This window comes from Tauraco erythrolophus, chromosome 17 (assembly GCF_009769465.1).
Source record: "Tauraco erythrolophus isolate bTauEry1 chromosome 17, bTauEry1.pri, whole genome shotgun sequence".
Classification (NCBI taxonomy): Eukaryota; Metazoa; Chordata; class Aves; order Musophagiformes; family Musophagidae; genus Tauraco; species Tauraco erythrolophus.
The window spans coordinates 17,414,376-17,436,580 of NC_141481.1; the positions used below are offsets into that span (position 1 = coordinate 17,414,376).

At 60.0% G+C, this 22,205-nt stretch overlaps 2 protein-coding genes across 7 annotated transcripts in view; both read right to left on the minus strand.

Moving 5' to 3' along the window:
- Nucleotides 1-1,488: 1,488 nt before the first annotated feature.
- RHOT2 (ras homolog family member T2) lies at nt 1,489-13,477 on the minus strand. Of its 6 annotated transcripts, none has more exons than XM_086621934.1 (19): nt 13,437-13,477; nt 12,952-13,010; nt 11,787-11,868; nt 11,610-11,653; nt 10,274-10,327; nt 9,669-9,721; nt 9,023-9,131; nt 8,441-8,542; nt 7,855-7,953; nt 7,317-7,425; nt 6,924-7,044; nt 5,991-6,075; nt 4,719-4,864; nt 4,530-4,630; nt 4,330-4,457; nt 3,794-3,874; nt 3,501-3,623; nt 3,193-3,395; nt 1,489-1,841 (listed from the first exon to the last, which is right to left on the minus strand). In XM_086621934.1, the coding sequence occupies exons 1-19, from the start codon at nt 13,471-13,473 to the stop codon at nt 1,724-1,726; spliced, it is 1,854 nt and encodes a 617-aa protein (XP_086478060.1). In that variant the 5' UTR covers nt 13,474-13,477; the 3' UTR covers nt 1,489-1,723. The 6 variants fall into 6 exon arrangements, with proteins under 6 accessions (XP_086478060.1, XP_086478059.1, XP_086478062.1 ...); XM_086621933.1 differs by having other exon boundaries at nt 4,327-4,457; XM_086621936.1 differs by lacking the exon at nt 10,274-10,327.
- A 424-nt stretch (nt 13,478-13,901) lies between these two features.
- WDR90 (WD repeat domain 90) overlaps nt 13,902-22,205 on the minus strand; it is a gene marked incomplete at its 5' end in the record, with an annotated part of 32,521 nt that continues 24,217 nt past the window's right edge. Inside the window, 11 exons of the mRNA XM_086622517.1 lie at nt 13,902-14,059; nt 14,877-14,961; nt 15,449-15,568; nt 16,415-16,558; nt 17,529-17,659; nt 18,117-18,297; nt 18,482-18,604; nt 19,357-19,528; nt 20,107-20,218; nt 20,530-20,698; nt 20,953-21,143. Of these exons, the coding sequence (XP_086478643.1) occupies nt 13,902-14,059; nt 14,877-14,961; nt 15,449-15,568; nt 16,415-16,558; nt 17,529-17,659; nt 18,117-18,297; nt 18,482-18,604; nt 19,357-19,528; nt 20,107-20,218; nt 20,530-20,698; nt 20,953-21,143 (1,586 nt within the window). The remainder of the gene's footprint in view (nt 14,060-14,876; nt 14,962-15,448; nt 15,569-16,414; nt 16,559-17,528; nt 17,660-18,116; nt 18,298-18,481; nt 18,605-19,356; nt 19,529-20,106; nt 20,219-20,529; nt 20,699-20,952; nt 21,144-22,205) is intronic.

The following is a 22,205-nucleotide window of genomic DNA, read 5'->3' on the forward strand; positions in this document are numbered from 1 at the left end:
CCGGTGCCAGGAGCGGGGTGAGACCACCAGAAACGGGCCTGGCTAGCAGAGCCACGCGCGGTGGGCTTGGGCACGGAGAAGGGACACAGAAACACCAGGGATGGGGCTCTGGCAGTGCCATGAACCACAGGCCAGCAGCGAGCGATGGCAGCAGGTGCCCAACTGGCAGAGTGGCAGGGACCCCCCATCCGGCCAGCGCTGGGGACAGGGCACCAACGGGATGGGGGCACCACTCTGGGGCAGCCCCCAGAAAGATGCTGGCTGCTGCCCAGTGACTTCTCAACCCCCTCGCTGGCTCCAGGCCATGATAAAAAGTTTAAATTATAGACAAAACCACACAGAACAGCAGCTCCAGCTGTACCTCGGTGCCACCCCCTCAGCTGCCCGCAAATAAACCTACCCTGAGTGTGCTGGCAGAGCCCAAGAGCTTAGTGCCACCCAGCCAGGAGCTGAGCCGCGCTCCCCCCGGGAAGGACGGGAGCCCAGGGTTGAGGGGGGAGCCGAGCCCAGGGGCCAACACAGGCTGGCCTTGCTCTTTGGGACGCAGAGACAGGGATGCTGCCAGACTCTGGCCCCAGGTTTGCGCTGAGCTGAAGTGGCAGTGGGTGCCCGGTGGCTAGCTGCGGCTTGGGGCTGGCAGGGAAGGGCTTCCAGTCATACCAGGAGATACAACGCCCAGAGCCTCGCGCTCTGGGACAGCCTCAGCACGGCCAGGGCTCCATGGAGGGGACAGCAGGACAAGGGCCACGTGCCAGTGTAGGGCACAGGGTGGCACCAGCTCTGCGATGGCACTGCCAGGAAAGGACTGCACTGCCCCAGGGAGTGCAGCGGGCACCATGGGGCCTCGCAGCCCTCCCCAGCTTAGCAGGGCTCCTGGGGCCCCCCTAAACACTGGTGGCCATGAATACTGGTGGCCAGGGCAGGTGTGGGGAGGGCACAAGCCACGCAGCCAGGCAGGGCAGGAGGGCAGACAGGCCAAGAGCCTGGCACACTGCAGGACACCGAGTATCCTTGTGCAGAAATAAGAGAGAGAAGGGGCCCAGGAGAGGTCCTGGGCATTGCTCCCTGCCCTTGCAGCCTGGGATTGGGAGCTGCGGCAACAGCATCCCAGCAAGAGGGGGCCAGGAGTGACCCCAAAACCACAGAGGGGCTTGGGGGGTGTAAGCGTCTGGCCCTCCAGGGCTGCCTTTCCCAGTGCTAGCAGAGGGAAAGGGGACTGGGGACGGTGGTGTGCCGCAGGGGGCTGAAGCCATGAGCCCATTTCACAGCTCTGCTGCTGCTGGAGGTGCCGGGGACTCCAGGAGTGTTGCCCTCCAGAATTGAGGGCAGTGGCACAGCCCTCTGGGGAAGGCTGTGCCCAGCCCAACAGATACTGAGACTCACGTTTGAGCTTAAAAACAAACGTTAAAAAACAATTAACAGACTAAAAGACAGGGGTGATCCTCGAGCTGCCAGGGAGGCAGAGGCCCCAGACAGAGCTGCCCAGGCCCCCGCTGCCATGGCTGGGCAGGAGCCCGCAAAGCCTGGCAGGGTTAGGCTGCCTGGTGCCAGAGGATCTACCCTGCTGGTGCTGGGAAGTCCGGTTTCACTGGTCCTGCAATCCAGGCTGGGGGGAAAAGGAGGATTTCCCACCAGGGACCAGCTTGCGGCAGGGCCCCTCAGCGGGGCGTCACGGGGGACGGGGAGGCTGGTGTCACGGGGAGGACGGGGCGGAGGGCGACTCTCACTTGTTCTTGGTCAGCACTCGGTACAGCGTGAACCCTACCAGGGCGGTCACCGTGGCCCCCAGGGCCACCCGGAGCCAGAAGGACGCGGCGCCCAGCTCCACGGCGTTCAAGTGGCTGCAAGGAAAGGGAGAAGAGGTGGGTGAGTGCGGTGCACAAGATGGCTGCCCCAACACCCCGCTCCCCGGCAGCCCGCGGCGCTCCCGGCCCAAGCAGGGAGGGTGGGGAGGCCCCGGGGGGATGGAGGGTGACAGCTCCGGGATGGGGGATACAGCTTGGCTGGAGGCAGAGAGCAGCGGGAGGCTCCCCGGCTCCGTGAGCCAGAGCACCCACCACCCGGCACCGGCACCGAGCCAAACCACGGCTCCGCGCTCCGCTGGTGGGACGGATGGGGCTCTACCCTCCCGAGGTCTGGAAATAGCACACCAACACCTAAATCATTAGTAGGAGCAAGGAGATACGTATCCTCCTTTCTAGGTCAAGCTGCTGTTACAACTCCAAGTGCACGGAGACCCAGAAGCGGATCAGGCGGAGGCACCGGCACAGCCGGTGACACCGGCCGAGGGGGTCCAGTCCCGCCCCAGCGTACACGTTCCCTTCCTGCCTCAACGTGCTCCTCTCCACGGTGGAAAGACACATCCATTACGCAGCCTCCACTAAATCAGGGGAGAACAGCCAATCCCCGGCCCTCCATTACGCTGTTATTTATTTATACCACATACCCTAAGATATATTAAGAATATTTAAATTTTAATACTGCAGAGGGGAAAAAAAAAAAAAAAGTGTCAGCTCTAAAAATAAAGTTGTTTATTGAAAAGAAGCTAGAAGGGAAACCACTCACTAGTAATCCCATCCTGTCTCCCGATGCACCCACACGTTCTCGCCGGCTCTGCCCCCGGCGCTGCGCCGACCCTCAGCTCTCAGCCCCGCTGCCTCTCGAGCAGAGCCATGCCACACGTGGGCACCTTCTCCTTCCCAAATTTCCCGTCCCCACTCATGACCGGCCTGGCTGTCGCCCTGCCCTGTTATCCAGCCCCTTCCAGGTGAGGTTCCTTCCCAAAGGGAGGCCCTGGGGACGGAGGTCTCGCTTCACTGACCTCTTTTTTCAGTCTGATCCACCTCATCAGGAGAAAAATAGCTGCCACCCTTCCTCTGCAGGGCTTGGCAAACTAGGCTGGCGACTCTCCCTCAGCGTTTTTTCATCTTAAGCTTCAAAAATAAAAACTCCTGTGGCAGGATCCATCTAACAAATCTGCCAGAGAGACGCACGAGGCAGAAGAGAGCCTCCACCCCCGCCGATTAGGGGAAGAAGTGGCCTTTTTGTTTCAATTACTTGTATGAGCAGATGACACCACGAGCTAGAGAGAAACCAAACCAAAAGCCAAGCAGCAGAGGCAGGGGTCAGCCAAGCCCCCATCCCTGAGCTCTTCTCCCAGCCGAGAGCCCTGTCCGCAGGAAGGATACTAACGGGAAGGTGGCGGCGGTGGCCAGCTTGGTGTAGACGGCGGTGCTGGGTGGACCCTGGCCGTGGCAGGAGAAGAGGAAGGGTGGTGGGAGACAGTGCTTGTAGCAGAACTCTGCAGGGGAGAGCCCAGGCTGCTGACTCGCTTCTGGTAGGTCTGTCTTGGAGGCCACGAAGACACAGGGGATCTGACTGTCCATGTAGTGTTGCTGCAGAGACAGGGAGAAGCCCCAGCGAAGGGTAAGCGACCAAGCCCCAGGAGATCTGGGGCTGGCACGCTAAGGCTGAAGTCCCAGCGGGCCCTTGCCAGCTACCTTGTAAATACTGGCACAGTAGCTGAAGGACCTGGGGTCGCTCACGTCGTAGATGAAGCAGGCGACGTCGCAGGCTGCGTCCGACGGCTTCGCGAACCTCGTGTCGGCGCTGACCTCATACAGCTGGGGCAGGAGGCGAAAGGACGCGTGGCACGGCACCGTCCCAAGGGCATCGGCTCTTTCAGACCGTGCCAGTGCGACCGCAGCCACCACCCAGCGCCAGGACGGCGCGGCAGCAATCCGGGGGTGCCACAGCCACACGCGGCAGCGCTTCCCTCCTCTCCCCGACTTACTATAAGGTACTTCTCCTGGCCGTTGACTTGCACCGTGTTGATCACGTAGAGGGACGGCTCTCCCGGGTTCTCCCTCTGCGCCTGCCACCGATGCAAACACCGTCTCAGACAGCAGGGAGCAGGAGCTCGGGGGAGGGAGAGCGTTCCACGCTGCCCCGAGCGCCCGCGCTGTGACTGCACGTCGCCAGCTGGCGACTGCCACGAGACGCGGGGCCGTTCGCAACGAGCAGGGAAAGCCAGCATCGCCGCGGGGAGACGCGGCTGCCCGGGAAAGGCACAGCCCCTCCAGGTCCTTGGGACAAGCAGAGGGAGCGGGCCCGCTGCCTTAGGCAAAATTAAGGATGCAAGAGCCACGGCGACCGGCGCCGCCGGCACAGAGTGGGGCATGAAGCCCTTTGCCAGGATGCTGGGGCCTGGCCATGGGCAGGGAGGTGCCATCACGCAGCAGGTCGCTCAACGGCCTCACAGCTCTGCCTCCTGCTCCGCTGGGATGCCCTGCCGCAGCGCGGCCGGAGAGGGGAGCAGCCACTCACCGCGAGGCTCCTGCCGAGGAAGGCCTGCAGGAAGGCGGACTTGCCTGCGCCCCTGGCTCCCAGCACCTTGCAGAGGAAGACGTTTCTCTGGGTCTGCCCTTTCTCCAGGTCGATCCTCTTCTCCCGGGTCACTGGCAGGAGAGAGGCTGCGTGAGCGAGAGGAGGGACCCGAGCTGCGACGGGAGGGGAGGGCATGGCCGTACCCGTGAGGGCTTGTGTCTGGGAGTCCTGCTCCGAGAGGATGGGGTAGCCCAAGTAGCCCAGGCACTCCAGGCAGTGCCGCACATCCAGGTAAGCCACGAGCCTGGAAAGACAGAGCGCACCGGGAAGCCAACAAGGTCAGCAAGGGCTAAGCGATGCGACTCCAGGCAGGGGAGAGGGACTGAGCTTACGTCCACTGGCAGAGGAATCCATGCAGGGAAAGCAGGCCTTTATCAGTGGTGCATACCGTGTGGTAGAGCTCGGGGCCCCAGGGCACGCGGGGGAAGACGCTGAAGAAGTTCTGCAGCTCTGTGGGGGAGAGGGCTCCGTCCTGGTCCTGCCGAAACAAAGGGGAGTCAGCAGCTGAGGTGCGACACAGCCCACGCACGCATGGGCAGCTCTGCAGCCACACCAAGCGCTGCTGGGGTCCAGCGAGGGGCCCTGGCACACAAGCCACCCTGCCCGCTGCTGCAGAACGACACGGGGATGCTTTCAATGGCAGAAATCAATTGCAAGCAAGGCCATTGCTGCGCGAGCGTGCAGAGAGCCTGTGCCCCAGGGACTCCCGTCACTGCACGAGAGACAGGCTGATTCTGCTTTGCGACTGCAGCTGGAACCAGTGCCAGCCCTGCTACTGGGCACGACCCATCCACGCTCACCCCGCAGCCCTGAGCTTCCCTGGGGTCAGTCACCCCGCAGCAGCCTGCATCGCTCCAGCCTGGCCTTCCATGCTGCAGGGTAACTAACCCAAGGTCCATGTGAGGCCACTGGGTCGTTGGCCACCAGCTAAGCACACGCCAACGTGTGGTAGCTTCAAGCTGGTGTGCCACAGGGCACAAAGGATGTGCCAGCATCTGGGCACACAGGGACGTGCATCGACTCGGTGCCGCAATTCCCCATGGCCACAGTGCTGCCGTACCCCAGGTGCATGCCAACATCGGAACAACCAGTCCGAGCAGGTGCATGCAGATCCAACACATCCCCTTCTCTCTCTCCAAAAAGCCAGAGTATTGCACAAATCAGTCGCTTTCTCTCCCTGTCTCCGGCCTGGCATTCCCTCCACAGGGCTGGCAGCCACGCGGATGCTTGTGGCTGCAGGCCAGCAGCTGTGCCCGCTTTCCCTGCCACCCTACGTGCTGCGGGGCTACACCAGGGTGATGTTAACTCAGACCCATCCCCTGAAGGCCCAAACTTCACCAGCTGCCCTTTGTTCGAGGGTAGTGACCACAACCCCATGCCCTCGACATGCCGTCGGACTGCTGACAGCTCACTCTGGCCACCTCCTGCTCCCAAAGCCTCAGCAAGAAGCCACAAAGGGAGTGCTGTGGCAAAAGAAAGCCCTTCACTGGTGCCACCTCTGCTCCCTGGCACAGAGGGGGTGGACAGGAGAGCAGCTACACCCAAGTGTGCAGGGCTAACATGGAACACCCCCTCCCCAGGCAGCTCCACTGCACGTTGCCCACCTTGTCGTGCTTCTCGAACAGCCGCTGCAGGAACTGGTAGCCCAAGTGGTTGAGCTCAGTGGAGCAGCCGGGGGGAAGGCGGAACCTGTCGGAAAGACCCAAGTGAGCCTCCTCAAGCTCTGAACAACGGGCAGCGTGTGAGCCGGGCTTCGGTCAAGCCAGATCTCACCCAGAGGACACAGTTCCCCACTCCCTCCCTGCTCAAGGCCAGCAGCTGTCTCCAGACCTGGCTATTCCTTGACACAGCCCCCTTGTTTTGGGAAGAAGCCCTCGAGGGTGCACAGGGGCCTCCCCTCGGCACATCCGCGCTGCCCAAGCAGGCAGGAAGATGACGTAGCCCTGGCTCTGCCTTGTGCCCAGGGCTTCAGCAGGGCACAGCACCAGCCCCGGGGTGCTTTCCACCAGCACGGGCCCCGTCGCCTCCCCACGCAGCCAGCAGTCTGGGGCGAGGATGAGGCAGCTCGCATGCCAAAGCCTTTCATTACTGCCAGATCACCACCTCCGGGGTGGCAGGGAGCAGAGAAGAGACAGCAGCTGCAGAATCAGCCGGGAGGGCTGTGCTGACAGCTCGCTGCTCTCGACAGAGCCGTTCTGCCTCAGCTCAGGCACAGACAGCACAGCCTTCAAAAGGCCCTTGCTGATGTCAAGGGAAGACAGGGACAGACCTTCATTCCCCACCTCCTTGCCCGCCTACGTCAGAGCTGGCAGCACAGTCAGCAGCTCCAAGGCCTGCTGGATTTGTTGCCAACCCAGTGCGTCGGCTCCTGCCCACAGGGAAAGGTGAGGAGCGTGAACCTGACCATGAACTAAGGGTGTGGATTCAGCCTCAGCTGAGGAACACAGCAGACCCCAGGGCGCAGAAAGGAGGAGCCCAAGTTGGGCACCACGGGGATGTCACACCCTGCCCGCCCCGCTCCACGGCAGGATACGCACTGTGGGTAGAGATAGTCGTCCGTCAGCTCCAGCTCATCGTCGTACCCGAAGCGGCGAAGGATGGTCCAGGTGGTCTCGTGCCGGCCCCTCTGGATGAAGAGAGTGTTGAGGAAGAGGAAGCCTGTGGAGGAGATCAAGGTGGCTGAGGCACAGCCGGGACAATCGAGCACTCAGCCTCAGGGATCCACTCGGGACCACGTTTTTACTGGGAACACGGGCTGCCTGGACAGTGCGCCACAGCAGGCTCAGGCTTGCTTTGACAAGATGGACTAATTCGGCTTGGAATGAGAGCCAGGAGGCTCAGCCCAAGAACAGGGCCCCTCACAATATGGTGAAGGAGACGGGTCCCTCCATCCCTTGCTGGGAAGGGGCACGGAGCCCTTGTTCTGTTACCGTTCAACGTCAGGCCGTTGTCCTGCACCCCGTCTGTGGTGTTCTTCCACACAACCATCTTCACATCCTCCAGGGCCTGCGGAGCCAGCGGGTTTCCAAAGCAGGATTTCTACCTCCCAAGAGAAAGGTGGTCATCGTCAGCAAAGGACACGGACAGCACAACTCTGTCTCACCAGCAACCCTCGCCCCTGGCAAGGAGATGGTGTTTCTAGGAGAGAAAACCCACCCAGCTCAGGGATTGCTTCCACAGACCCTGACCAAACCCCTGCTCCTCAGCATCCCAATCCAGTATGACTCTCAGCATCTCCGCAATCTCCTGCTCTTCCCACACCAAGCTTAGCAAAGATGGAAGACCTGTGGATCCCCATGTGCTTGCAGATGTGTTCTGCGGGGCTTTAGTTGTGCAACAGCAGAAGTACGGAATGCAAACGTGCGTCAGGAGAGGGGCAGCCTTTCTGCCTGGTGTTGGAAGGAAAGGAGACCCCAGGGGCTTTCCACAAGGCACTGGGAAACATCTCAGCTCCGCAGCCAGCCTTACCTGGAAGTAGTTGAGCTCATCGTCACTAAGGATCTGGTTGTTATCCTGGTCGGAGAGGTTGAAAATCCGGGTCAGCGCTCGCGCACACGCAGGTTTCAGCTGCAAGGGACAAATCAGAGTGACAAAAACAAGGCACCACCTTCAGCTCAGCCCTTCCTCCTGCCTCCTGAAATCCCACGTGCAGCAGGGTTCCCTTCCTGCACTGGCTGGGAGCACGGTTCGGCTAGGCCAGTACCTCAGCCACTGTGGAGCTGGGAGTCAGAAGCAGGACAGCCCATGGGGAAGGTCTCTCCTAGACCCTTCCCACTACGGCTAAAACATTGTCTGGAGCACGAGGGCTTCGACCCCGACATGCCCCTGGTCCTTGAAGATCTCTCTGGTCTGAATACACTCAGCTGCCTGCACTGAGCACGAGAGATGAGTGTTTTCTCCCATCGGCTCCCCTCAGGGACATCACCTTCCCCTTGTTCTGGATGCCTCGGCCCAAACTTTCCACCCTCTTACCCAGGGGCAAAAGCACAGCACCGGATCAGAGCGCTGCAATGGGAACGAGACTCCTCCATGGGCTGCGAGCAGTGCTTCCTACCTGCTTCTCCTCTGGGTCGTAGAGGGGGGCGGTGGGGTGCAGCACAGCTTTTTGGGCATAGTAGAAGAGCTCAGAGATGTTCTTGAGGTTCTTGGCAGAGCACTGGGGATTAAAAGGAAGAGACAGCCCTGTGAGCAGGGACAGGCAACGGGCTGGTGACAAGGAGCAAAGGGAGGATGGAATCACTCAGGTGGGAAAAGACCTTTAAGATCATCAAATCCAACTGAAATGGATGATATGAGCTCCCCCAGCCAGACAGGTTGTGCATCAAAGCACAGAGCAACGTCTGCCCACCGTTAGGAAAAAAGAAAAGGGAAATCTCCTGCTCATGCTCTGGCTTTGCCGCACCCGTTCCACAGCCAGCATGTAGCTCCACCACCAGTTACAGCTAGTGAGCCAGAGCGGGCTGAACCCCACTCCCCGTGAGGAAGGCAAAGGACAGAAGGCCCTCAAGACCAGGCAGGGGTCAGGGCAACGTCAGCAGGGCAGAGCTCCGCAAGCACGGAGGCTCCCTGACTCACGCTGGCCAAGTGCTCCTACCCCCCTTGGGAAGGCTCTGCAGAAAGCCTCCAGCTCCCTCACCTCCACGCAGGTCTCAATCTCCGAGAACTGGTTCATGATGGGCAGGATGACATCCATGGAGCTCCCCACCTGCAGGTCAGACTTGTTTCCCACTAAAATAATGGGGATCCTGGAAAAGGAAGACAAAGTGTCAGAGAGCACCAGCGAGGTCACCCCTCTCTTGGTCTCAGCGCTGCCCCGGCCACGTGTGCTCCCAGGCAGCAGGCTGGGGAGCCTCCCCACCCTCCTCCACAAGGTCCACAGCAGCTTTCCCGCCTCCCACGGCTGGGAGCATCCATCTGGAGAAACAGACTGCCTGATCCCACTTACGCTTTCGCCCAGCAACAAGATGTTCAGGAGTCTTTAATCCAGCACAGCGGCCTTCTGTCTAAGCAATCCACGCACAGATTGCGGCTTCTGTGCTCCCATCCTGCCTTGGCAGCCTCCCCCCCCTCCCTGGCTGAGAAGGGATCAAGGGGGGAAGGAACCCTCTCCCATGGCCCTCTGCCAGATCCGCAAGGGAGAAAAGCCCCCGTGTCCTTCTGCTACAAGTGGTCTGGCCTCAAGCCACAAATTTGGTTTGATCTGAGCGACCTCCACCCAACGCAAAAGTGATGGGGACCCCGCAGCCTCCAGAATCCCCCAATTGTGCACCCGCAGACGGTACCTGGAGCCCTTTTCGACTCCCCCGTTCACCATGGGGATCCACTTGGTGCGAATCTGAAAAGCGAGCGCAGGGAAAGGCCTGTCAGCACAGCCTGGCGAGGGAGAGGCAGCTCCCAGCACAGCTCCCAGCACAGCTCCCAGCACACACGCCGCAGCAGTCAGCAGGGCCCTGCAGCCATCTGCTCCCCGGCGTTCCCCCGCACCAGAAGGCAGAGCAGACCCAGGGATGCTGGATGCCAGCAGAACGCGACGAGCTTGTTGCCCCCCAGCACGTGAGAACAGCCAACGTGGGAGCAAGCTTGGGCTGTGCTCAGCCTGCCTCTGCTTGAAGCCCCAAATCCCTCACAGGGTGGGGAGGTATCGGTACCCGCTCACACCAAAAAGCCAGGGCAGCTGGGAAGGACTGGATTTGGTGTTGAGGAACATGGTTTAGGGACCCTGACAGTGCAGGGTGAATGGTTGGACTCGATGATCTTGAGGGTCTCTTCCAACCAGATGATTCTATGGCATTCTATGGCATTCTATGGCATTCTATGACTCGGTGCTGGGAGCCCCTTCCCCTCTGGCACTGCTGCTGGAGTGGGGTTTCGGTGGGAGACGAGTTACCTTCTCGATCGTGGCCTCCTTGGTGACATCGTACACCACGCAGACCACGTTGGCCTGCAAGAGAGAAGCAGCAGAGGGTGGTGAGCGAGGGTCCCTGCGGCAGCGGGGAGGCAGCCCGAGCCCGAGGCACAGCCCGGCCCCGTGGCCAGGCAGCTCCGGCCCCACACGCTGCCATCACGCTTGCCCCGCAATCCGGCCGCGGCGGCTGAGCGCACGTGAGCGTGCCCACGTACACACGGCCCTCCGACAGCGACGACTCATCCGCTGCCAACACAAGCTCTGCAACGGGCTGCTCGGGGCAACGACAGGCTCCGCTGCTTCAGGAGCTGCCATGAGCACACCTGCCTCCACGCTCGCCACCCCGGCTCCCCATTCCCACCCCTCACTGTGCCCCCCTGCAACGGCTCTGCCCGTGCCCCATGCGGGGCTGGCAGCCGCTGCCCTCCTCCCCTGCCCGACCCCGTGCAGACAGCGCCGACACCAACGCTTTATGTGAAGCAGACAGGAGGGATCACTGGCCCTTTCAGGAGAGAGTTTAGTGCTAATCCCGAGGATGCACGAGGGTTTAGGCAGGATTTCCTAGAGCCGTTTTAAGCCTCTGCATCCACTCTTGCTGTCTGGGGTGGAGGGAGCAGGACCCCCCTGCCCACCGGCCCACCTCCTCGGTGGTTAGCCAACAAGGTGGAGAGATTAAATAGCTTTGCTCACGAGATGCACAGGGGAGATGGTTTTATTATCCATAATCAAAAGGTCCTCCTCTGTGCAGAGCCGAGGTTAATCCCGGAGCAGAGAAGAGCAGCTAGGGGAACCCCAGCCAGCCGGCTGGATTGTTCCTCCATGGCTGCTCCGAGGGACGCAAGAGCCCTCGTCTCTCCCTGCCCAGCACGCCCTGGGGCTCCAGCTCCCAAACCAATTCCTCTGTGTCACTGCTTCATCAGGCAGCCACAGGGACCTAATGTAGAGAGCAGGGGGGTCTCACCCAAGCTCAGCAACCACTTTTCCCCTCTTCTGAGTCCGTCGGCAACATCCCGAGGCTAAGAGCACATCATCTGCCCAGCAGCCTCCTCTGCTTCCTAGTGAGCAGCAAGCTGTCCCCCACTGCCTTCCTTCTGGAGGCTCCCCGGAGGGCTAGGACGAGCCACGTACAACAGCTTGCAAGCCAGAGAAGGATTAAGCAAACCTCTAAACAAACCGATAGCATTAATCCACAGACAACCGACTGCCTGCGCATCTCCGGTAACGGGGGAGAGCGAGCAGCCACATGTCACTGGCAGGCTGCAGGGCGACAGGCACCACAGGCTCCTGTCCTGCAACACTCCTGCCCAGCCCTGCTCACCTTAGCGATCTCCTCCTGCAGCTCATCCTCCGTCTGCTCCGACTCTGGAAAGGGAAGAGAGCCGTCACCAACCACCCATGGCAGCAGGGACCCCTTCCCACTCCTCTCGGCCAGGCAGAGAAGGGGAGAAGGGAGCAAGGCTCCACTTGCAGGGAGCAAGGCAGGACAGGGCCCTACCTGAGTAGTCCACTATGTGTGTGGGGACCTTCTCGGGGGTGACATCAGCCGGGATGGTGATCTCCTCTGCACGAGGGGGCACCTGCAAAGCCAGCAGACTCCGTTCCAGCCAGCCGTGCCAAACGCAACCAAGAGAACGGGTGACAGGGGACTTCAGATCCCAACATGGCTGCTGCCCAGCGCTCTCCCTGCCAGGGTGGGATGAGCTCCAGAACACGGATCGCTCTTGGCCCACCAGGCTGCAGCTGCGACTCGCTGCAGTCCAGCCCTCGCACAGCCAGTATCCCCACGGTGAAACCTCCAACCACCTCCCAGCCCCTAGCTTTTCCTCGAGACGCAGCTCCTGACAGCGCCAAGTGCCGCCAGGGAAGCTGCCACCCCCGCTACAGCTCCGGAGATAAGCCCTCAGCACTCCCCCAGCTCTCCAGCCTGACCTCTTGGCAGCTGGGAGAAGCGCTAAGCTGATTGTCCGGGCTTTGCTGCAAGAGCAAGGGAAGGTGCGCAGAGCTGGTCCTCCCCCGGTCCCCCAGAGCTGGTGCCTCGTTGCAGAGGGCACCATCTGCTCGTGGGCAGCGGAAGAAGCTGCCTGTGGGACAGACTGATCCTGTTTCCCTATCCAAAGCACGATTGTACAGTGAGCTGCTGAGCCGGAGGCTTCAAGCGGCACGTGCAGGAGGGCTGGATGCTGCTCCTCGTAGACAGCCCAGCTCAAAGCATCAGGCCTGTCTCCAGACACACGTAGAAGGGCAGGAAACACAGCCTGGCCCCTTCCAAGGGCTCTATACCAGCGCTGCCACAGCAAGACCACCGCTGGGTAGCAAATGGCCTTGCTCCAGAGGGCAAGGCTTGGCCCCACAGCCTGCTGCACTGGAGGACACGGAGATCCCCAGCCACAGCACCGGGGAGCAGGGCCCTGGGAGGTACCTGTGCCCTTCCCCAGGGCAGACAGGGCCCCAAATCAGGGATTAGAGCATGAACTGGAGAAAACATCATTTCAGCTGGAGCTCCGTGTGCTCCTCGCAGGCTTAAGCTCACCCAAACCAGCCCCGTGGCTGCCACCAGTCTGCAGGGAGCTGCCTGCACCCCCAGATCCTCCCACCTCGGGCTAACGCTGCTCGGGACGGAGCCTGGCCGGGCACCCAGGGGTCCGTGCCCTCACACTCACCTCCTCAGGGAACTCCTCGCCCACCAGAGCCATGATCAGAGATGTCTTCCCCACCTGGGCTAGGAAAGAAAGGGAAGACGTTGGCACCGGCGCGGCAGAGCCCGAGCGGGACGCGGGCCGGGGGCAGCGGCAGGCGGCAACCACCCTCGCGGGGCGCGGGGCGGCTCGGCCCGCCGGCGAAGGGGAACGTCGGTGCCCTCGCCCTGCGGGAGACCTCGGGGCGGCGGCCGGTAAAGCGGGGTAGCGGAGCCCGGTGCTGCGGGAAGGAACCGCCAGAAACGGGAGCCCGCGCTACCGCCGGCGGCCGCCCGACACCGGGGCCGGCACGGAGGGGGCCACCCCTCCCGCCCCGCCACCCCCTCCGGGGCTCAGGGGCGCGCCAGGCCGCTCCCCCCGGCCTGCCCCGCCGGTGCGGCCCGCCCGGTGCCCGGCGGCACCCCGCGGGCCCCGGGACCCCCCCGGCACGGCCCTGCCGCCCACCTTACCCTCCCCCAGCAGCAGGATGCGCACGTCCCGCTTCATGGCGGCGCCGCCGCCGCTCCCGGGGCCGCCACCGCGTCCCGCCGTGTCCGCCCCCCCCCCCCTCCGACTTCCGGCTACACCAGCGGGTGGCGGCGCAGAGCGGCCCGCGCGGAGGGGCGCCCCCTGGCGGCAGGAGGGCCGCGCGGCACGCTCAGACCCCCTGCCTTCAGCTTTGGGTGTTTTATTAATAATAATAAAGAAAAATAATTAAGAAAAAAAGGAAATAAGGTCGCAAAACGCATCCCCGGCCCCCGCCGCCGCCACGCCCGGCCCCACCAGCCCGCGGGCGGACAGCACGGTGGGGCTGGGCCTAGTCGAGGCCTAAACCGGGGCCTCGCCTGGGAGCCAGGGTCGGGCCACGGCAGCCGGGACCCGGCCTGGGGGCCGCCCCCAGCCTCGCTCCCCCGCTGGCCCAGGGGGCTGCGGGCTCAGCCGCCCGTGAGCTCCCAGAGCAGGACGGCGCTGTGGGAGGCTGTGAGGAGGCGGCGGCCGGAGGGCGCGAAGCAGCAGAGGTGGACGGCGTCGTCATGGCCCGCGTAGTCCTGGGTGGCACCAGCCGGGCAGCGCAGCAGCCTCAGGAGCCGCTCTGTGGGGAAAGGAAGGGGCTCAGGGTGGGGGGCAGGAGGTTCCAGAGCACCATTCCCAGTGTCCCCCCAAGGCCCTCTCCCAGTGCTGAGCTGGGGACAACGAGCTGAGTGACGGGACAGCTTATTCCCGCATCAAACAGGCAATTAATGGCTGGCAATGGGGAAAGGGCACAGCGCAGCAGCTCCATGCTGCGTGTCGGACTGCCACACGGCAGTAATGGTCATGGCAGCGCACGTCAGGGCAGCCCCAGTGTCTCACACCCCCCTGCAGTGCCCAGCCTGGGGCTCAGCGGGTGCCCCCCGGCTTTGGGGCAGGAGTGGCTGTCAGAGAGGGATGGACACCAGCACTGCCTCCCCAGGCAGATACAAACAGCTACAGGGGCAAAGTGCCCTTCTCAGGAGGAGGGTGCTGATCCTTGTGCTGTGGGAAGGTCCCTTCTGCCTCCCGGGCTGGAGCACGTGCAGTCACAGAGCTGTTCGCTCGTAAGCAGAGATGAAGACAGCTCGTACCCCGAGGAGTCATTCCAGTGCCAAATCCTGCTCACTGACAAACAGGATCGAGCTCACGCAGCTTGTTTCTGACCTTTCTCCTTGCCTGACACGTGCCCTGGCCAGGAGCAGGGCAGCTACCCACATTCCTGGGACAATAGCTCCCAGAGTTTGAGGACACAGGCTGGTGTGTGTGCACATCTCTCCCGTTTAAAGGAAAAAGGGACACACTTGGTTTCCCTCAATCACAGGAAGAAGGGGAGATCTCTCCCTGGGGACAAGGCAGCCTGGGCAGCAGAGCCAATGGTGGCACCCTCCGGTACTCACCGCCGAAGCCGACAGCCATGAAGCGCGCCGCAGGAGACAGGCTGAGCGATGTGGCGAAGTACGGCAAGGAGATCTTCTCGACCACCTGCGCTCCAGCAAGAGAAACACATCCACATCTCAGAAAGGAGAAGGCAGGAGAAGCGGAGCCGCTGCAGCCACAGTGGTTAGGAGGGTAAAGGGCTCCTCTCAAAGGAGATGCCGACAGATGCACGGCTCCTCTCTGAGCTTCGGAACCTGCCAAAAGCATCGACTTTCCAGAGGAGACTTGACTCAACGACTCAGAGACCGTTAGTGCTCCTGAAACCAGTCGGATGGAAAGGCAGCAGGGCGGCAGCGGGGACTGGCAACCTGCCCAGACGCAGCCCGAGGCAGGGGCAGGGCCCTGCTGCTCACCTGGGCCAGACTGGGGAGTTTCTGAGATGAAAACCTGTTGCCCTGAGCCGCTGCTTGTCTGAGCCCACCCCACACCTCCAGACCTGGCTTTACGCACAGGGTGGCACTGCCTCTGCCCCACTGCACCCTGTTCGACGTGGCCACGGCCCCACAGCAGCAGAGCAGCACCCACGCCGTACCCGTTTCTCGCACAGGCTGTAAAACAAGGCTTCCTTCTGCATCCCAAAGCCGACGTAGACCAGGGTACCGTGTTCCCAAGGGCAGAAAGCAGCCAGGCTGGGCGGAAGGCTGCCGAGATCCTGGTGAAGGAAACCAAAGGGGACAAAATTGAGGCTAAGGTTTTCCAGCCCAACCCAACACAGTGTGGGGACAAAAGGAGAGCACGGAGGGCTGCAGTGTCCGAGCAGCAGGAAATTAGTATGAGGGCGACTGTTTCCTCCCTCTTGCATTGCCACCTCGGACACGCTCACAGCAAAAGCAAGGAGCAGCCGCACACTGCCATGGAAACCTGAAGCAAATTGTTGACTGTCATAGGAGTGGGAGACATGAGGGTCTCCTGAGGCATTATTGCTATGTGGGCTTGGAGGTGGGATTGGGTTATGGATCGGTTTAACACAAGAAACCAGGGCCCAGAGGACAGATCTTCAGTAGTGGATGCAAGATCAATCCTCCTCCTGTTTGCTGTGTGGAGAGCTGTAGTGAGTCTCCTTCATGGAGAGGAAATCCATCGTTTTGGAAACAAAAGAAGAAATGTTGTCAGAACCCAACTGCTGTATGGGCCTGGATGGGGCTTGGCCCTAAGGATGGCTGGTTGAGGTGGGCCCCCAAAAAGAGCCAGCTCCCTTCTGCTCACCAATGTCATGTGTACCGGGGACCATCTCTACGTCCCTTCCAACACAGACCCTCCTCCCTTGGTAGCAGGTGCCCTGCTGCCCGAATCTAACACCTGGGTTGGAGCCAAAGGGTTCTGCAAAGTATCACAGGCACCCAGAGCTGGAGCACTTGGCTCAATGAACCCATCGCTGCGCTCCTGGCTCTTTCTTTGGCCCTGTCCCGCTCAGAGCCTTGAGGCACCCCTCCTCCAGCTCGGCTGGTGCCGAGACCCGTGCCATGGAGCAGGCAGGGGCTGGCAGTGCCACGCTCACCTCGGGGCCAGCAGGAGCCGGGAAGCTGAGCCAGTCAAGGAGCTCACACTTATCCTTCAGCCAGTCGGACGCCCAGACGCTGACTCGCCGGTCCGAGCTGGTGGCCAGCCAGAGTTCACCTCCTTCCACCCCAAAGTCGCGGTACTACAGAAGAGAAACGCAACGCTGTGACTCTGGCAGTGCAGAAGCTTTAGAGAAAACTGTCACTAGAGCTGGCGTGGGGCAGGAGCTCGTGGGAATCAACACCAGGATTAACCTCCCTTTTGGCAGTGCTTAAAGACACTTATCACAATAAAAGAGGACAGGAAGCTGTGGTACCGGAACCAGTGGCACGCTCTGGTCTGAAAGCCCCGGCAGAAGAGGCTGCTGGAGAAGGGGTGAGGGCCTGGCCTGAACGACACAGATCTCTTCCCCGGGACGTCCTCTGAATCTGCACATCTCCCAGGGGAGTGCTTGCAGATACCATGTGTCCCCTACAACGTCCTTCACCTAAACCCAAGGAGGATCTCCTAAGTCTACAATCAGCAGGGAACACAGCAGCACGGGTGATTTTAAAGCCTGAGAACTTACACAAAATTATTCTCATTCCCACTGCGCAAAGGATAAAGACTCTCCATGAAGAGATGGACAAAGGTGATGCTAAAACCATCCCACTGCTGCACAACCAAGTCTCCATAGCTCCGCAGAGGAACCATACGGAGAGCCAGCTCCACGTGAGGCCAGGCTGCCAAGGAGCGAAGCGGGGAAAGCACGCTGAGCCCTTTCCCGGGGCTGAAAGCTCACGGCCCGGGTTGCTTCTCTCCCAGAGGTGTGGGCACACATCACATCTGCGTGCAGTGTGTCTACAACAGCCACCAAACGCCCCCCCGCCTGCAGGCACAGCCTCGCTCAGGCTTGTACCTGCAACGCCTGCGGCTTTACCCCGCCAAAGACATCCCTCGAAAAACTGAACGGAACTTACTGGAGGGGATGGGGGCCTGAAGAGGAAAGGTGAGGGACAACAGAGCAAACTTGTTGACCAACCTGGCCACGCTTCTGCTGCTTCCTACAGCTGTGGATTGACACATGGGGAACTCGCTCCCGCACAGCGCCAGGGCAGAGGGTGAGGGCTCACCTGCTTCCTGATGCACTGGAGAGCAGTGATGGGAGAGCCTTTGTGCTCAGCGAGGACACGGATAGTCATTCCAGTGCGAGGGCTGCTGACAGCCACGAGCCCGTCTTTGCCCCCCGATAAGATCATTTCTCCTGTGAGCAGAGGAGAGAAAAGAACAGGGCACTTCTTGTAGGAGAAGAAAAAGCCCATAGCTGAAAGGTCCAAGGTCATGGGATACTGGTGTCCCAAAACACTGTGAAAGGCTGGGAACATCTGAGTCAAGGGCTGGGAAAGATGAGACACCCACTAAAACATCACACTAAAGAAGAGCCACTGCGGATGGTAAGCAGGAGGACACAAAGGAACGCTTCTTGTACCCAAACCCCTTTGCTATACCATTGCCAATATAGCACCGGTGTCCCGTTTACCACATGCTCAGCTGGCAGAGCTACCAAAACTCATCGATATAAGTTCTCCAGCTCTCCTTGGCCCCAGGTTTTTGGGCAGGCCACCAGTACATGGAACGGCTGGAGGTCATGGTAACCCAGGCACAACCAAGTCATGATCCCCAAGGCAACATCTCCCCACTCTTACAACAGGCAGCCTCACCGTCTGTGGAGTAGGCAATTGCTGTCAGTGCAACGGCATGGGGATGCATTTTCAGCTCCATCTCTGTCCTGGAAATGCTGAACACACGGATGGTGCCATCGCTGTACCCTGCCACTACATGCTGGCTCTCAGCTCCCCACGTGACGACGGGACGAGGCTTCCAGGCCAGGCACTGGCAGCTCTGCAAAGGAACCAGGGCAGAGACCCAACGACACAGTGAAGACAGCAAGCGCACCGAAAGCTCCACCTGCGAGTACTTCTCCAACTTTAGTCTGCTCCGCGAGGACAAAGCAGTCCTTGCAATCCCAAGCAGTGGACTGTGCCCTCTACCAAGAAGAAGAGATCGACGTACCGCAAACAATTACCTGGTTGAGCACCTGGAACTGTACCACCAGCTCCATGCTGCCCAGAGACCAAACCCTCACGCTGCCGTCTTCCCCGCACGTTACGCAGTGAGTCTCGTCAGGACTGAAGCTCACTTCGGTCACCTGCAGCGAGAACGGAGATGGAGAACAGGGGCCCTACAAATGCCGCAGCCTAGGGGACATCGGCTCCTCTGCCCTCTCATCCCCCAGGACCCCTCTCATGGGAGACACCAGACAAGAAGCCCCAGACCTAAAGGAAGCTGGGGTGCTTTGTTTTTGTCCTTCAATCTTGGGCTGACAACTAGGCTTGTCATGGAAACCAGTAAACCTAACCCCAAAGCTAGGACCAGGCACTACGCAACGCAGCTGTAAGTAAAATACCTTCTTTTGCCATTTGAAATCTTTTTTCTCTAGCACAAAGATACCCAAAAGCAACAGCGAAATTCAAAACAGTCATTCTTCATCCGGTTGTTTGTTTTTTTTTAATGTTTTAGGCAAAGAAAACGTTATCCAACATGGATGACCAGCTAGCAAACAGAAGGCAGGCAGAAGTCACAGCACTCCGTGATTGCGAACTGCGTTCTTCTGCTCCAGCAGAAGGTCCCACAAATGCTCCCAGACCCATGCTGTTAAACACCTAAAGCTAGAGCAGACGAGCTCAGATTTCTTGATGTTGGACTCCTCAAGGTGCACATTTCTCTCTAGACTCCTCCATGTCATCTCAACAGCACTAACGAGCCCTACAGCTCCTTGACCTCTCCCGTGGCCAGACCAGGGAACGCTTCTGCAGCCCGCACACGCTTCCCAGGGCATGGACAGCACACCCAGCACCCGCTGCTCTGTGGGACAAACCACCCCAGCCCAGCCCCTCTAACCTTGTTCTTGTGGCCGCTGATGAGTCGGATGCTTGTGCTCTCCGGCCAGTTGATGTACCACAGCGTCCCTGCCGTGGTGCCCACAATTCCCATTTCTAGAGAGTCATCAAAGGCCGCACTGACTATCGTCCCGTCGAGGGCGATCTCATGTTCCAGCAGGACTGAGCTAGACCTGGAGGAAAGGAGGATGCGTGAAAGACTGGCTCAACTGTTGGAACAGCCACTCTGCCTCCTTTAAATGCAATTTTCTAGTGAGTCCAGTCACGTATTTGCAGCTAAACGGTTTGATGAGGGGCTCCTGTACATTGAACAGTGACTACCGTTGTATTTACACTGCAACCATCTTTTATAGGAAAAAAGGAAAACAGGGCATGCAATAGTGCAAGTGAGGAAACAAAGGCAATATATTTTCCCTAATTCTCTCAAAGAAGCTCCTACAAATCACCAAAACGAGCTTCAGGCATGATAAACTCCACCCATTTCCAGTATTAAGAGGGTTCAGCTACCTGTGGCAAAAATTCAGCGAAAAGATCCAGACAGAAAGAATCAGTAGTCACGGGACAGAGAGGGAAAGCTAAGGATGAAGAGCAACAGGAGCAGCGTGGTTGCAGGCAGAGCCGATGTCCATGAAAAGCCACCTCTCAGACAAGTCCCTGGAGCTGCCAGATGAGGGGAAGAGCATCTCAAGAGCACAGAGTGTTCTCGGGACGGCGCGAGCACAGCGGAGACGCCGGGGCCACGACGTCCTACCTGGCGTCGGGACCTTTCAGCCTCAGCTCCTGCACGGCGGCCACTGCCCACAGGCGGATGCGTTTCGTGTTGCTGCCGCTCACCAGCCTGTTGCGCCGACACACCAGCACACCTGGGAACCAAGGGCACCCATGAATATCCACCACTCTGGGCCATCACCCAAGGTGTGCTCCTGACAGCCAGGCCACTGATTCACTGGGGCAGGGCAGCGGGGGTCTCCTACAGCCCAACACCCAGCGTTTTTACAGACTAGAGGGAACCCAGGTCACGGATCTGTTGCCACCCCACACATCTGGCACCAGCAAACTGGTTTTCTGAGCACAGCTGAAATCAGAAGCCTGCAAGCTCATTGCTGTTCTTTCTTAATGAGTTCCCGTGGAATTTCCTAGAGCCCTGACAGGCAGCCGGGGCATCTGCACCCACCGATCTCACCCTCGTCGGCCTCCCACGTCATGAAGCAGCGATTAGTCTCGGTGTCCCACACGCAGATCTGGCCTGAGTTGGTCCCACTATAAAGAAGAGCGTTGGCACCGTAACAGAGAGAGGTCAGCTCCACTGGCCCTAGCACCTCCGGGGCAGGGGCCTGATGAACCTGCCAGAGCACGTAAAACAAACGTCAGAGAGAACATGGTGCTCACTTATGCTAAAAAAAACCCCAAACCAACCCCAACCCCTCATCCTTCCCTCAATTAATGCAGTTCAGGCCTCAAATACATCTGAGAGCCACTCAGGGCCAGCCAACATGACCTCACTAAATCACCAGCTCTCACAGACTCACCAGGGGCTTGGAAAAGGAGTCAGAGATGCCGAACACGTATTTTAAAAGAAGGTAAAACTGAGGTTTACCTTGAGGTTGACATCAGCTCCCTGCTCCTCCAACAGCCAAAACGTCAGGGCTCCCTTCCCCACGCAGGCCAGTTCTCTGTGAGAAACAGGACTAAAAGCCACGTCATGGACCGGCTCCGAGAGACAAGTCGACGACAGGAGTTCGTACGTGTAGGTGTTCCACAGAGCGACGGTCCGATCGCTGTAGTCCCCTGGGTAGAACATGGAAGACAGCAGGAGGAAAGTCTGCAGCCTCAGCGTTTCTTCAGGCTGCTCGCAAGCACACGCGCTGCACGCACGCGTCAACGCTGTCACTCCCTTGTCTGGTTGTTCGGAGACAACCGTTGCAAACACCGTCCCAGCCACAGACACGGCTCCTTGCGTGCTCAGCAAAAGCTGCACGACATGGTGGGTCCTCACCCGAGCTGAGGACAGAAGTAACTGGCCCCACGTTTCGTGCTGGAGGTTGTGGCAGATCTGGCCCTGCCGCGGGGTCTGCAGCCGGCGTTCGAAGCGGCCGATGGCTGGCGTGGCAGGGATTTCAGCAGGCAGAGCAGGTTTTCTGCTCTTTCTACATCCTTAGGAGCTACTGGACACCTCAATGCATGCCCCACATAAGCCCAGCAGTGATAGAATCACAGAACCACAGAACGGTTTGGATTGGAAGGGACCTCAAAGATCATCTAGTTCCAACCCCTCTCCCATGGGCAGGGACACCCCCCACTACACCAGGTTGCCCAAAGCCTCATCCAACATGGCCTGGAACACTGCCAGGGATGGGGCAGCCACAGCTTCTCTGGGCAACCTGTGCCAGTGCCTCACCACCCTCAATGTAAGGAATTTCTTTCTTATATCTAACCTAAATCTGCCCTCTTTCAGTTCAAAGCCATTGCCCCTCGTCCTGTCACTACACACCCTTGTAAAAAGTCCCTCTCCAGCTTTCCTGTAGCCCCCTTTAAGTACTGGAAGGCTGCTATAAGATCACCCCGGAGCCTTCTCTTCTCCAGGCTGAACAGCCCCAACTCTCTCAGCCTGTCTCCATAGCAGAGGTGCTCCAGCCCTCGGATCATCTTCGTGGCCTCCTCTGGACTCGCTACTGTGCGCTCTGGGCTAACAACAGTCTTGAAATAAGAAAGGGATGTTGCCTTTGCCGAGGTCAAAGCTGAGACAGGAGCTCATCTTAATGGAAGCCACCATATCTGAGCGGCAGCAGAAGGCACCGGTCTCAGTGATGGCAAAACATCCTCAGCTCCCCGACAGCTCCGGAGGACAGT

Excerpts from the sequence above, each read along its gene's own strand:
- RHOT2 (XM_086621932.1), bottom strand. The coding sequence starts at position 13,473 with ATGAAGCGGGACGTGCGCATCCTGCTGCTGGGGGAGG. Across the intron at positions 8,543-9,022 it reads AGATTGAGACCTGCGTGGAG|TGCTCTGCCAAGAACCTCAA; the intron begins GTGAGGGAGCTG and ends TTTAATCCCCAG. Across the intron at positions 3,875-4,326 it reads TCCTCGGCAGGAGCCTCGCG|GCGCAGAGGGAGAACCCGGG; the intron begins GTGAGTGGCTGC and ends CATCGGTGGCAG.